A 14076-nucleotide genomic window follows, 5' to 3' on the forward strand; every position below is an offset into this window, starting at 1 on the left:
AGCTTTAATGTAGCTAATAATTTTAAGCCTTTAAACACCGGTGACACGGAAGGTTATCGCTTATACAGACGACTACTTCTCAGGACCGGTTGTGTGTCACTCTGTGGGGTAAATTGTGATCAATACCTTACCCTTTACATGATTCACAGAAGTTTTATATGTTTTCCAGCATTTCTATCCCATCCAGGCAGTTTAACATCCAGAAACAAAATGTTTTAATTTAGAGACTCTATATGGTAAATCCACAATGATCCATGATGATATAATTATTTATCACAATTTTATTATATTAAAAAGGGAACTTTCACGACTGTGTTTCTAAAAGAGCTCTACTTTAACTCCGAAATAACGATAAAACCACTTCCTGTCAAATGTTCCACCAATCAGAGAGCTTAAATGTTCGAGCTGGAGCAGCTAAAGTTTAACAAGTGAGAAGGAGATTCAGTCTGTATCTGAAAAGAATGAAAATAATCTTCATCTATGTCTGGAGTAAAGACCAAAAAGACGTTTGTAAAGCTGCAAAGTTGGTTTTATGAGGACAGCAGGTTAATAATTTTTAAAAAAGTGTTAATATGGATATCATTCCTGTTGTGTTTCAATGCTTAAATTTTTTCTCCTGAAAAACATGTGGATGTTACTGATGCAGGATTAAAGCGTCAAAAATCTACACATATAGATTCCTGCAAAAATCAGGTGAAACAGAAAGTAGCAAAAAAAGAACTTTAAGGGTTAAGTTGGATGTCCTGGTTGGGCATCAGCTAATCCAGATGGAATGTCGACACAAGTCCTGTCATTAAATCCTTTTCATAGTGTCTCTCGCTAATCTCACTGGTTGCTTTAGAACCACACACACGGTTCATGTTATCTCTGCAGAACTTTACTGCAGAGATACTTTAGTTACTTATTTTACCCACAGTGATTTGCACATTGTTGATAGACAAATCCGAGCAAATACTAACTTGAACTAATTGAACTCATTCATTCATTCATTCATTCATTCATTTTCTGAACCACTTATTCCAATTCAGGGTCGCGGGGAAGCTGGAGCCTATCCCAGCCGGCTTTGGGCGACAGGCAGGGTACACCCTGGACAGCTCGCCAGTCCATCGCAGGGCAACATGTTAGCTGATAAATGAAATAATGTGGAATACCCAATTAAAAAATCAAATAAATATTTCATATATGAGGATCATTGGTGTGCAGTAACCAAGCAGCAACCTCCCGAGGTTAAAAGTGAAGCCTATGCAGAAGTGCATAAAACTGCAGTTCCCCCTTCATCCACTAGGGGCTCCAAAACAGAGAAAAACTCCATGGACTCCCATGTTAAAAACAAATATTCAGAGCCCCTCATCGGGACATTCCAGAAGTCAGACTGCTTTCTGTCTTCTGTGTTTTTGTCTCACTGTTTCAGCCACTTGTGGAAAATTAATTTATGATGAAGGTTGGAGAAGAAACCGTTTGACAACAGGAAATGGACTGAAGGAATGAGTTTATAATGCCATGGAAGCTGCAGGTTTGAAACCTGGATCAGGCGATGTGTGACATGGAAATGAATCGTCCTCTGAGATTTGATAATTGCAACGTTTTAAATGCCGATTTTATTATTTATTTATTTATTTTTTTTTTTAATTAATTAAAAAACAATTGTTGAGTCCTCATTCACATGGCCCAGAAGGAAAACATCCCTGTCATCTCACACATGAAGGCTATAACCAGTAACAAGATGGCGCATACCCACTAATCCACTCACAAAATATCTGGTAACTTAAAAATCATGTTGAAGTTGACGAGCAAGTCAGACTGTGGAGAACCTGTTGTGGATGAGAAGGACGCTCCTGATACCTGATCGCTAGAAGTTTGCTTCTGTTTCTGATTTTACTCCATCCTTCCTTTTGTTTTGTGGTTTTATGACCTTAAGTGAAGAGATTAATTTCTCCCAGTCTCGTGGCTCACGGATGACTCAGCCTGTATGGACGGAGATGTCCTTGGATCTGTTGTCACGCAACCATGATTAGGTTATGTGACATTTTCACAACGCAGCAACAAAAAGAAGGTTAAGCTGAAACTTTCTTCTATGTAACGTCCACAAACTGTGAAGAACTGGAAGCATGATGGTTTCCATTCAATAGTACCAAAATATAGACCCCTCCAGAGCGTACACACTGTGTGTGTGAATCAGAGTCCAACATGGTCGATATCAGTGGAAAAGATGTAGTCTTACATTCCTGTAGGTGAAATTGGTGTTAACCGTAGTTTTCTCTCTCTCAGAGTAATCTTTGCTTTGGGAATCTCCATGACGTTCATCAACATCCCAGTGGAGTGGTTCTCTGTTGGCTTCAACTGGACCTGGATGCTGCTTTTTGGGGACATCAGACAGGGCATCTTTTACTCCATGCTGCTCTCCTTCTGGATCATCTTCTGTGGGGAACATCTCATGGTACTGTATAAAGTTTCATTTAAAGATGATTCATAAATCCATAATTTTAGTTCAGGTTTGTGGGAAGCTGGAGCCTATCCCAGCAATCATCAGGCGAGAACCAGGGTACACCCTGGACGGGCTGCCAGTCCATGACAGCATTTAAAGATCCGTTCTGTTGAAATTCAAGTTATGTCTCTTTGTTCAACAACTTGAACTGTTGCCTCACAAACTACGTTAGAAGCATCTGAAATCAGCACTACCAGTTTTCTAGATTGACTGACAGTTGCAGACGTGGTTTGTCCAGCATTATCACTTACGGTGTGTTCAGACCAAACGCGTTTTGAGCGTCGAAAATGCTCAAAACGCTGAATGCTCAACGCTGGTCACTAAACTGCCACTTTTGTGTCCGACGCCCAAAACGCTCCCAACGCTCCAACCGCTCCAACCGCTTCTGCCGCTTGTGTGTCTTGAGCGAGCGGCAAACGCGGCGGAAAAGAGAGGAGGCGGTGCTTTCCTTCCGGTCAGTTTGAATGATGGCGGATTCAGTAGACAGATGACATGGTTTTATTTGATAAATAAAGCTAGAGGACGTTGTCTTAGGGCGGTGATAGTCAGTGTTTAATGCAACAAGAGCCGCATTCAGCAGAGAGCCGCCGCCGCCGCCCCCAGACAAAGCGTTGCTAGGCAACGTATCCTGCTACGTTGCCAAATCAGTAACATTCAGTTTTTTAGCAAGGAATGGTTATCCTAAATAACACGGAGTAATCGCATCTCAGCCCCGTGTCTGGATTCACCACAGGAATCCTCCAGGAGCTGTGAGCTGATTGGTTGACGCCCCGCATCGAGCGGCCAAAGTTCAGCTTTGTCCATCTCTGGCTTTTGACGCGCATTCCGCGCGGAACTCGCGTCGAGCTTAAAAACTTCTTAAATTTTCGGTTCCGTTTGGAACGCCGACACCGACGCCCAAAACGACTTTTTTTTAGACTTTACATGGAAACCTGCCGCTCTTGACGCTCAAAACGTCTTTGGTCTGCACACACCGTTAGTTGCTGGAAGTCTTGTCAAACTCCTTTAGAGAGTCCCTGCAGCTCTCAATTCTCTCTTTTTACCGTGGTTGTGTGGATGCATGTCTCAGATATGTCCAGTTCTGGTTCAGATCTGCAGGATTTACATGTTCCTCTGATCATTAACAGGTTTATGCAGAACTTGAGAAGTTGTTGGGGAGATCCATCTAATATGATACAAGTATGTTGGAACAAGGGATGTCATGAGTATCGATCTTCTTGGTATGAATATTAAATGTGTAAATTCACATAAACGCTATTTATACGGGCCTTAAGGTTTTATTCATTTCTGTTTCTTGATGCCAACATAACTAAATATAGAAGCAAAGTAAAGTCCTTTCTGCTTTGCAAATAATTAATTTATCCCACATATTTACTCAGCTCTTCAGGGAGCACTTCTACACTTGGTTTAACTCTTCTATTCATCGTACATTCGACGTTGGCCATGTGTTCATTGGAAAGATTTATCCAACTCTTTGCGACAAGCACTGAATAACCTGCGGCCAAAGACGACTATTGTCAACTGATCACCACCTGGTGGTGAGTTGGCTCAGATGGTGGGGGAAGAAGCTGGTCAGATCTGGGAGGCCCAAACGTGTTGTGACGGTCTGCTGGGAACAGTCTCCTGTCAGAACGAGCATCAACTCCCACCTCTAGCAGAGCTTCAACCATGTCCCGAGTGAGGCATTGAGTCCAAGTGGGTTGTGTTCCCTGCCTCTATTAAGACTTGTGGTCGTAAGGTCATTGGTGCCTGTTGTGGCGCTAATCCCAGAACTCGGTGGTGTGGAATGCTGTCAAGCTGAAGAATAAGTCATATTTTTGGTCTGTGGGACTCTGGAGGCAGCTGATAGGTTTCAGCATGCCAAGCGGGATGCAGCTTCAGCGGTCGCCGAGGCAAAAACTCGTGCATGGAAGGTGTTCGGCGAGGCCATGGAGAACAACTTTTGGACGGCTTCAAGGAGATTCTGGTCCACCATCCGATGACTCAGGAGGGGGAAGCAGTACAACACTGTGTATAGTGGGGATGGGGAGCTGCTGACCTGGACTCGGGGCGTTGTGATCGGTGGAGGAAGTAGCTCAAAGACCTCCTCAATTGGGGATATTGAGGATATTATTGACGAGGACCAGTGTGGTTTTTGTCCTGGTTGTAGAACGCTGGACCAGCTCTGTACCCTCTTTGGGGTCCTGGATGGAGGGATGGTAGTTTGCCCAACCAGTCTGCATGTGTGGTTAAATGTAAAGCCTATGTGGAAGTGCCAAAAACTGCAGTTCCCCCCTCCGCCACTTGGGGCAACAAAACTGAGCAATTCCCCATACACTTCCATGCATAGACTGTACATAAAAGATGGGCGGAGCCTCCGTGATGTCACCCCTAGGTTTCTGAAGAGCTGAATTGAAGCTCGGTGGGCGGTTCCTACCATCGCCATCTTGGCAGGGGCATGCCTGTCGTCTCGCCTGGAAAATGCAAATATGGGCAAAGAGGTGGAGCTGAGAGGGGGGCTGTGAGCGTCATGGCGGATGATTGACATCAAGCGAACTCCGAGCTGCCTGTAGCTAAGAGCTAACCGAGCTAACCTGGAGATAACAGGAGCTAACCAGCTAATGGAGGTAAGCGGCTAAAGCTAAGTCACATTGTTAACCGGCTAAAAACCGCGGTTGTTCTACGTTCTTCTGACTTGAAGCAGGAGATTGGGTACTTGTCAATCAAAAGGACACGCCCCCTAAATATGCCGAACTTCGAGATGAAATTACTTTTAAACGGGCGAGTTAGAAAAAAATTCATTCCCCCCACAGTTGTCATGAAGGTAAACCTGACCTGTTAAACTGAAAATGGGTTTTTGTACCAGGCTGTAAACATGTTTATTTCTGATGTGAAGTTGGTCTTTTTAACATGGGATTGTACATGAGAACCACCCAATGAGCTTCATTTCAGCTTTTCAGAAATCTACAGGTGACGTCATGGTGGCTCCGTCCTTCCTTTTAAAATTCTATGATTCAGTGATATTTAATGTCCCCACAGACCACCGCCTGCTCTAAACTCTGCAATGCCCTCTACTGGACAGATCGTCCAGCAACCATACCAACATAAAAGATGCACAGGAGCATGTGTGCGGTGATGTTAGACATGGACGTACCGATTTATGAGGTTAAATGGACCAACAAAAGTTTGAAAAAGTCATTTTCTGAATGGAAACTTCTTTCTTCTGTGGCTCCACCAGAACATTTTGTCTGCTCAAACGGAGCCCTTCTGTGTTTGTGAATATTCTAGTTATTATGCAGTAATATTAATGTGTGGGGATGACTTTCTAGGGTCTTTTGTAATCAACATAGGGAACATTAAACCTGATCCTTTGGATGTCATGCAGTCCTGCCTGCCAACTGTGAGCTCACTCGCGGCCTTGTAGATCCAAACAGTGTTTCTAAACTTGGCAGCTTCACTGCAAGACTCTTTTTATTGTGTTGAGCTGAAAGATTACCTAAGTTTCAGATGAAACAAGAGCAGTTGTTTGTTTAAAGGTATGCGAATGAAGCTCTACATCTTTTCAAATTTTACCCAGCCTGACTTCGTATAACAAAATGTAGTTTGCTACTAACTGGACCCACAAACTGCCTGGATATGTAGGCTCAGTCTGGATCCTTGAAATCTCCTTGTAGGTTGGATAGTTTGCTTTAAGATGGGGTGTGTTCAATATACTCATTTGTATAAGGTCTTCATCCTTATGAAATAAAATAGGACATTAAATGTAGCTGATTATAAGGAGCAGGATGTATTTATTGGCAAACAGGCTTTGCATCTGAATTTCTACCAGTTTGTCAGTTGTGAGCCTTACATTCAGGGTATTTGGCCTGTCCTTTTGAGTTGTGGTTGTTGCTTTTGTACAGCAGACACAGAAATCTAACATCTGTTTTGACCTAGTTTCTGATTCACACTCTTGGAGACCAGACACAACATCTTGGTGCAGTTTATTCTGCATCAGTGTAATTTAGAGACAAGAATAGACTAAATGTGAACTTTATCACTCACTTTGGTAAAAACTTGAACTTGGGTACTTTTGTTGGATACTTTTGTGGACAAATGGTTTGGCCAGTCTCATGTGGTTGCCATTTTTATCCAGGTAATAGAGTTCTTTGACAAACTGGTTCTGGGCAGAGGGAATCTTTTATGAACGTTGCTTTCATCTGATAAATAAATTACAGGTCGTTCTTATCCGACATCTGTCATTTGGCCTGGATTGGGACCATCATTACTTCCTCTTTTTTTCTGCACCAAGCTGTGGCGCAGGAGACTTGATAAGCTTCATGTCTGCCTCGACAGGATGATTATCACTCCTATGCACAGCTAGCTGCCAGGCTTTGCTTTGCATGGCTTTTGCCCATTTTGCCATCGTGAGGATTTAATTTGTTTACAAGCTTCGGTCAAAGCATGAAACTGTCTTTATGGTGATGTTGCATCTACATTAAAACGCAGTGTGTTAGTTATGTCAGCAATGCAGGTGTATGTACTGGAGAGGCTAAATACTAGCCTACTGGATTATATACTCGCTCTTGGGGTTGTCACGTCACTAAACTTTCAAACTCTATGCCATTGCTTAGGATGGTGCTTCATACAACTTTTTTTTAAATTTATCAGAGTCAAAACTCCACAGAAATAACATGACAACCATATGATGAAAAATACGAATAGAAATATAATATTGTAGAATAAATATATCATGTTAAAGCTCTGTTAACTCGTGCAGATGGTTTTAAACGGCTCACTGTTCTCAGTGTTAACATCAGTGTCCTTTTCTTCACTATACTTGAGAACAGATCCATAAATGGAACACGGGTGGAAAGTGTAAAAACACACGCAAGAATTATTGAAACGAGTAAAACTACGTAAGATAATGAGTTTAAATCCATGTATGGGCGTAGTTTGTGTGTTGTGGGCATGGTTTCTATGCCTGCAAGGCGAAGTTCTGCCCTTTGTGCATCTAGAGGGAGGGGGCGGTGAGGTTTTCATTTTTTGGTGACGTAGAGGAGCACCAAGTTACATCTACATCACAAAAAAACAAAAACCTGGCTTTATCCTGTCGACTACCCTGTTTTCAGTCATTCTTTACACAAAAAGTCCTGTTTTTTTTGTTTTTTTAAAAAAATTTTTAAAAATACAAATTTTAACAACAGCATCAGCATTTTTAACCTGAATTATGTAATACTAAGATTGTTTACTGCCCAACAAACACATGTTGCACAAGCCCTTTAAACACTTTACCTGTCTGAATTTACCATTCAACTGAGGAGGTTCAATCCAGCGAGTCACCAGCCAAGCTTAGCTAGCTGTTAGCCTCTCAAATGCTAACGTACATCTCAGACAATGGACGATCCACGAGGTGCTTTTCTAAAACGTTTTTGTTTCATCGTTGAACAAAGCGTTTACTGGCATCATGGTGGATGTAGCCTCATGGTGTGAGTATGTCGCCACCAACTTGTGCTTAGTAGTCCTACTTAAAGCTCTTTTGCTGGACCAACGGCTGCTTGTGTCTGAGGATCCTCTCGGCTCACTGCCTAAGATTTCCACACTCTTGTTTGCAGCTCCTGACGTTTCATCAGCCAGCTGTACTGCATGTGAAGCGATGCTTCAGACATGGACAGAAAACGATCATTTACCACCTGCAGCCTGTCTGCATTAGCTATATACTGCACAGATGTAGTCATCTTGTTAGTTTACTCTCAATTATTTATAAAGAGCATCCGCTTCACTGTAATACTCCTGTGGGCACTTAAGTTATCAGGGTTAGTAGCTCTAGTGTTGTCACTGGTAAAAAAAAAAAAGCTGAAATATTCCCCCTTTTTATAATAAGAGCTGCATAAACCTGTGTAGATCAGCTGACGCAGGGATTAGAAAATCCGAGGTCTGGGAGCCGTAGATGTATTATGTGTACTTTGTACTTTATTAAAGTCTATTTTGTTTCATTATATCGGTCTTTCAGGATCAAACGGAGAGGAACCGGTTTTCAGTCTACTGGAAGCAGGTTGGACCCATTGTCTTCGGCTCCTTCTGCCTCTTCATCTTTGACATGTGTGAGAGGTGGGAAATGTTTTTTCTTTATTTTGTTGCCTGTGTTTCTGTCATGTGTTCGTAGTTTACACTACCTGGCTAAAAGTGATTAGCTTTGATTGTGCTGCACATTAGCAGTGAGTACGGTAACATGATGTTTTTTAATTCAGAATTAAATAATTTGGAATTAACGTATTCTCCTACGAGTTTACTCAAAATAATTATTCCAAATGAAGGTTTACATGAAACACGTCCTCACTTAATTCCTCTTTAGAGCGGCGGGTTGGGAAGGGTTCTGATTGGACAGAGGGTGACGTGACGTATGACGTATACTGGAAATAAACAAAGTTGGCTCCCTGCTTCTCGTCTTTTCAGTTGTAACTTGTAAAAACTACATAATAAGTACCAGTTTCACTGATATTTTCATTATAAATGTGAAGTAGCAGCTCAACACGAGCATACTACTTCACTTTCTGCAGCAACTGAGAAGGAGAAGAAAGATAGACCACCGAACACGGGAGGTAAAACAACGCGCGTCATCGGGACAGGACGAGGTAACGAGCATGCTCAGAACGACCGGAATTAACTTGGAGCGGAATGAAGGTTTACATGACAGAGGAATTAAATAGTTCGGAATTAAAATGCGAATAAAGCAGCCTCTTGGGGGAGTTAAGTTTATTTCTGAATAGAAATTTGTGTTTACATGCTCATTTTTTACCAGTTTAAAGCGGAATTAACTTTTATTTGGAATTAAAGAGGAATTAAAACTCCCATGTAAACGTACGGATTGTTTAAAAACATTAATCTCTGTCTAGTGTTGCGTTAACATTTGGCTAAATCCCGTCCTCATGTTGGAAGAGTTGAACCTCTTTATCAAGTCCAGTCTGGTGCATCCAAAGATTCATGATGCGTTTAAAGACTGAACTCTCACCAATCCATGTATGAAAGTCACGTCATGTTCCCAGAACTACTATTTCACAATGTACAGCTGATGAATCCTTGTTCTCTGCACCTGGGACAGCCTTGTGTATGGACGGAATGGCAACATCACAGAGATGTTAATGGATTTTTTTCATGGTTACACAAGTTAAGCAATAGCACAATAACTTTTTTACATTTTTAACATGTTATAATTGTTGTTTTGCTTAAAGCGACCCAAATCCTTACATTGCTCACAAGTACACGATTGGCTTCTCCACGTAGAGGCTACCAGCTGTAGCGCATGTGGAGGGACTGGCGTGAAGGTGGAAGGAAAAAACCACCAGAGAATGTGTGTTTACTCTCCTGCCATCTACAGGGAGCTTGAGACGAAACCAGCAGACCAGGGATCGCTGGTGTCCTGCAGGTTTTTCTCTGCTATATGAAGCTCATTTTTATCACTTCATGTTTGTGTTTCTCTCACCAGAGGTGTCCAGCTAACAAATCCGTTCTACAGCATCTGGGCTTCTGAAGTTGGAACCGAGCTGGCTGTATCCTTTTCAAGCCATTTGTAGCAGCAGATGGGTGGGGCTTCAGGGATTCATTTCTCCAAAGTGTGCCAGCTGCCAGGTGTGGCTGTTTTTCTTGCCTCCAACATGAATCAGAAGTTAGACTAGACTAGACTAATAAGGTGAGAGATAATTGAGCGGTGCCATCTGCCAAGCATCGCTCAGGGTTTTTAAGCACCTACTTTTGCCCCGCTTGTTGACCTGGCGACACCCACCACCGCCACTTTTGGCAGTTTTCTAGATGCTTGGAGTGCAGATTTTAAAACCCTGATGAAAATATTTCATCCTGCTGTCTCGCACTGCAGATGATTCACTGACCGACCACTTCATCAGGTTCACCGTGCTAGAAGCAGGTCGGATCCCTTTTACCTCCAGAACAGCATGACTTCTTTGAGCCAAGGTTCTGGAAACATTCCTCAGAATGTTTTGCTCCATGTTGACATGAAGCATCACACAGCTGCTGCACATCACCATGAGAATCTCCCGTTCCACCTCATCATGATGAGAATCTCCCGTTCCACCTCATCACCATGAGAATCTCCCGTTCCACCTCATCATGATGAGAATCTCCCGTTCCACCTCATCACCATGAGAATCTCCCGTTCCACCTCATCACCATGAGAATCTCCCGTTCCACCTCATCACCACGAGAATCTCCCGTTCCACCTCATCACCATGAGAATCTCCCGTTCCACCTCATCATGATGAGAATCTCCCGTTCCACCTCATCACGATGAGAATCTCCCGTTCCACCTCATCACGATGAGAATCTCCCGTTCCACCACATCATGATGAGAATCTCCCGTTCCACCACATCACCATGAGAATCTCCCGTTCCACCACATCACCATGAGAATCTCCCGTTCCACCACATCATGATGAGAATCTCCCGTTCCACCTCATCACCATGAGAATCTCCCGTTCCACCTCATCATGATGAGAATCTCCCGTTCCACCTCATCACTATGAGAATCTCCCGTTCCACCTCATCATGATGAGAATCTCCCGTTCCACCTCATCACCATGAGAATCTCCCGTTCCACCACATCACCATGAGAATCTCCCGTTCCACCACATCATGATGAGAATCTCCCGTTCCACCTCATCACCATGAGAATCTCCCGTTCCACCTCATCACCATGAGAATCTCCCGTTCCACCTCATCACCATGAGAATCTCCCGTTCCACCACATCACCATGAGAATCTCCCGTTCCACCACATCGTGATGAGAATCTCCCGTTCCACCACATCATGATGAGAATCTCCCGTTCCACCTCATCACCATGAGAATCTCCCGTTCCACCTCATCACCATGAGAATCTCCCGTTCCACCTCATCACCATGAGAATCTCCCGTTCCACCTCATCATGATGAGAATCTCCCGTTCCACCACATCATGATGAGAATCTCCCGTTCCACCACATCACCATGAGAATCTCCCGTTCCACCACATCGTGATGAGAATCTCCCGTTGCACCACATCATGATGAGAATCTCCCGTTCCACCTCATCACCATGAGAATCTCCCGTTCCACCACATCACCATGAGAATCTCCCGTTCCACCTCATCACCATGAGAATCTCCCGTTCCACCTCATCACCATGAGAATCTCCCGTTCCACCTCATCACGATGAGAATCTCCCTTTCCACCACATCACCATGAGAATCTCCCGTTCCACCTCATCACCATGAGAATCTCCCGTTCCACCTCATCACCATGAGAATCTCCCGTTCCACCTCATCACGATGAGAATCTCCCTTTCCACCACATCACCATGAGAATCTCCCGTTCCACCTCATCACCATGAGAATCTCCCGTTCCACCTCATCACCATGAGAATCTCCCGTTCCACCACATCATGATGAGAATCTCCCGTTCCACCACATCATGATGAGAATCTCCCTTTTCCACCTCATCACGATGGGAATCTCCCGTTCCACCTCATCATGATGAGAATCTCCCGTTCCACCACATCATGATGAAAATCTCCCGTTCCACCACATCACCATGAGAATCTCCCGTTCCACCACATCGTGATGAGAATCTCCCGTTCCACCTCATCACCATGAGAATCTCCCGTTCCACCTCATCACCATGAGAATCTCCCGTTCCACCACATCACCATGAGAATCTCCCGTTCCACCACATCATGATGAGAATCTCCCTTTTCCACCTCATCATGATGGGAATCTCCCGTTCCACCTCATCACCATGAGAATCTCCCGTTCCACCTCATCATGATGAGAATCTCCCTTTTCCACCTCATCATGATGGGAATCTCCCGTTCCACCTCATCATCATGAGAATCTCCCGTTCCACCTCATCACCATGAGAATCTCCCGTTCCACCTCATCACCATGAGAATCTCCCGTTCCACCTCATCACCATGAGAATCTCCCGTTCCACCTCATCACCATGAGAATCTCCCGTTCCACCACATCATGATGAGAATCTCCCGTTCCACCTCATCACCATGAGAATCTCCCGTTCCACCACATCATGATGAGAATCTCCTGTTCCACCACATCATGATGAGAATCTCCCGTTCCACCTCATCATGATGGGAATCTCCCGTTCCACCTCATCACCATGAGAATCTCCCGTTCCACCACATCATGATGAGAATCTCCCGTTCCACCTCATCATGATGGGAATCTCCCGTTCCACCTCATCACCATGAGAATCTCCCGTTCCACCTCATCATGATGAGAATCTCCCGTTCCACCTCATCATGACGGGAATCTCCCGTTCCACCTCATCACCATGAGAATCTCCCATTCCACCTCATCACCATGAGAATCTCCCGTTCCACCTCATCATGATGAGAATCTCCCTTTCCACCACATCACCATGAGAATCTCCCGTTCCACCTCATCATGATGAGAATCTCCCGTTCCACCACATCATGATGAGAATCTCCCGTTCCACCACATCACCATGAGAATCTCCCGTTCCACCACATCGTGATGAGAATCTCCCGTTGCACCACATCATGATGAGAATCTCCCGTTCCACCTCATCACCATGAGAATCTCCCGTTCCACCACATCACCATGAGAATCTCCCGTTCCACCTCATCACCATGAGAATCTCCCGTTCCACCTCATCACCATGAGAATCTCCCGTTCCACCACATCATGATGAGAATCTCCCGTTCCACCTCATCACCATGAGAATCTCCCGTTCCACCACATCATGATGAGAATCTCCCGTTCCACCTCATCATGATGGGAATCTCCCGTTCCACCTCATCACCATGAGAATCTCCCGTTCCACCTCATCACCATGAGAATCTCCCGTTCCACCTCATCACCATGAGAATCTCCCGTTCCACCTCATCACCATGAGAATCTCCCGTTCCACCTCATCACCATGAGAATCTCCCGTTCCACCACATCATGATGAGAATCTCCCGTTCCACCACATCATGATGAGAATCTCCCGTTCCACCACATCATGATGAGAATCTCCCGTTCCACCTCATCATGATGGGAATCTCCCGTTCCACCTCATCACCATGAGAATCTCCCGTTCCACCTCATCACCATGAGAATCTCCCGTTCCACCTCATCACCATGAGAATCTCCCGTTCCACCTCATCACCATGAGAATCTCCCGTTCCACCTCATCACCATGAGAATCTCCCGTTCCACCACATCATGATGAGAATCTCCCGTTCCACCACATCATGATGAGAATCTCCCTTTTCCACCTCATCACGATGGGAATCTCCCGTTCCACCTCATCATGATGAGAATCTCCCGTTCCACCACATCATGATGAAAATCTCCCGTTCCACCACATCACCATGAGAATCTCCCGTTCCACCACATCACCATGAGAATCTCCCGTTCCACCTCATCACCATGAGAATCTCCCGTTCCACCTCATCACCATGAGAATCTCCCGTTCCACCACATCACCATGAGAATCTCCCGTTCCACCACATCATGATGAGAATCTCCCTTTTCCACCTCATCATGATGGGAATCTCCCGTTCCACCTCATCACCATGAGAATCTCCCGTTCCACCTCATCATGATGAGAATCTCCCTTTTCCAC

The 14076-nt window shown here is 44.4% G+C and overlaps 1 protein-coding gene across 1 annotated transcript in view; it reads left to right on the forward strand.

The window, feature by feature from the left end:
- Positions 1–14076, forward strand: part of wls (Wnt ligand secretion mediator) — a 48460-nt gene that overhangs the window by 24437 nt on the left and 9947 nt on the right. The window contains exons 6-8 of the mRNA XM_079243090.1: positions 2269–2437; positions 8457–8554; positions 9930–9993. Coding sequence (XP_079099216.1) covers positions 2269–2437; positions 8457–8554; positions 9930–9993 — 331 coding nt within the window. The remainder of the gene's footprint in view (positions 1–2268; positions 2438–8456; positions 8555–9929; positions 9994–14076) is intronic.

The sequence above is a fragment of the Telmatherina bonti genome, assembly GCF_933228915.1.
Source record: "Telmatherina bonti genome assembly, chromosome: 7".
In the NCBI taxonomy this organism is placed as follows: Eukaryota; Metazoa; Chordata; class Actinopteri; order Atheriniformes; family Telmatherinidae; genus Telmatherina; species Telmatherina bonti.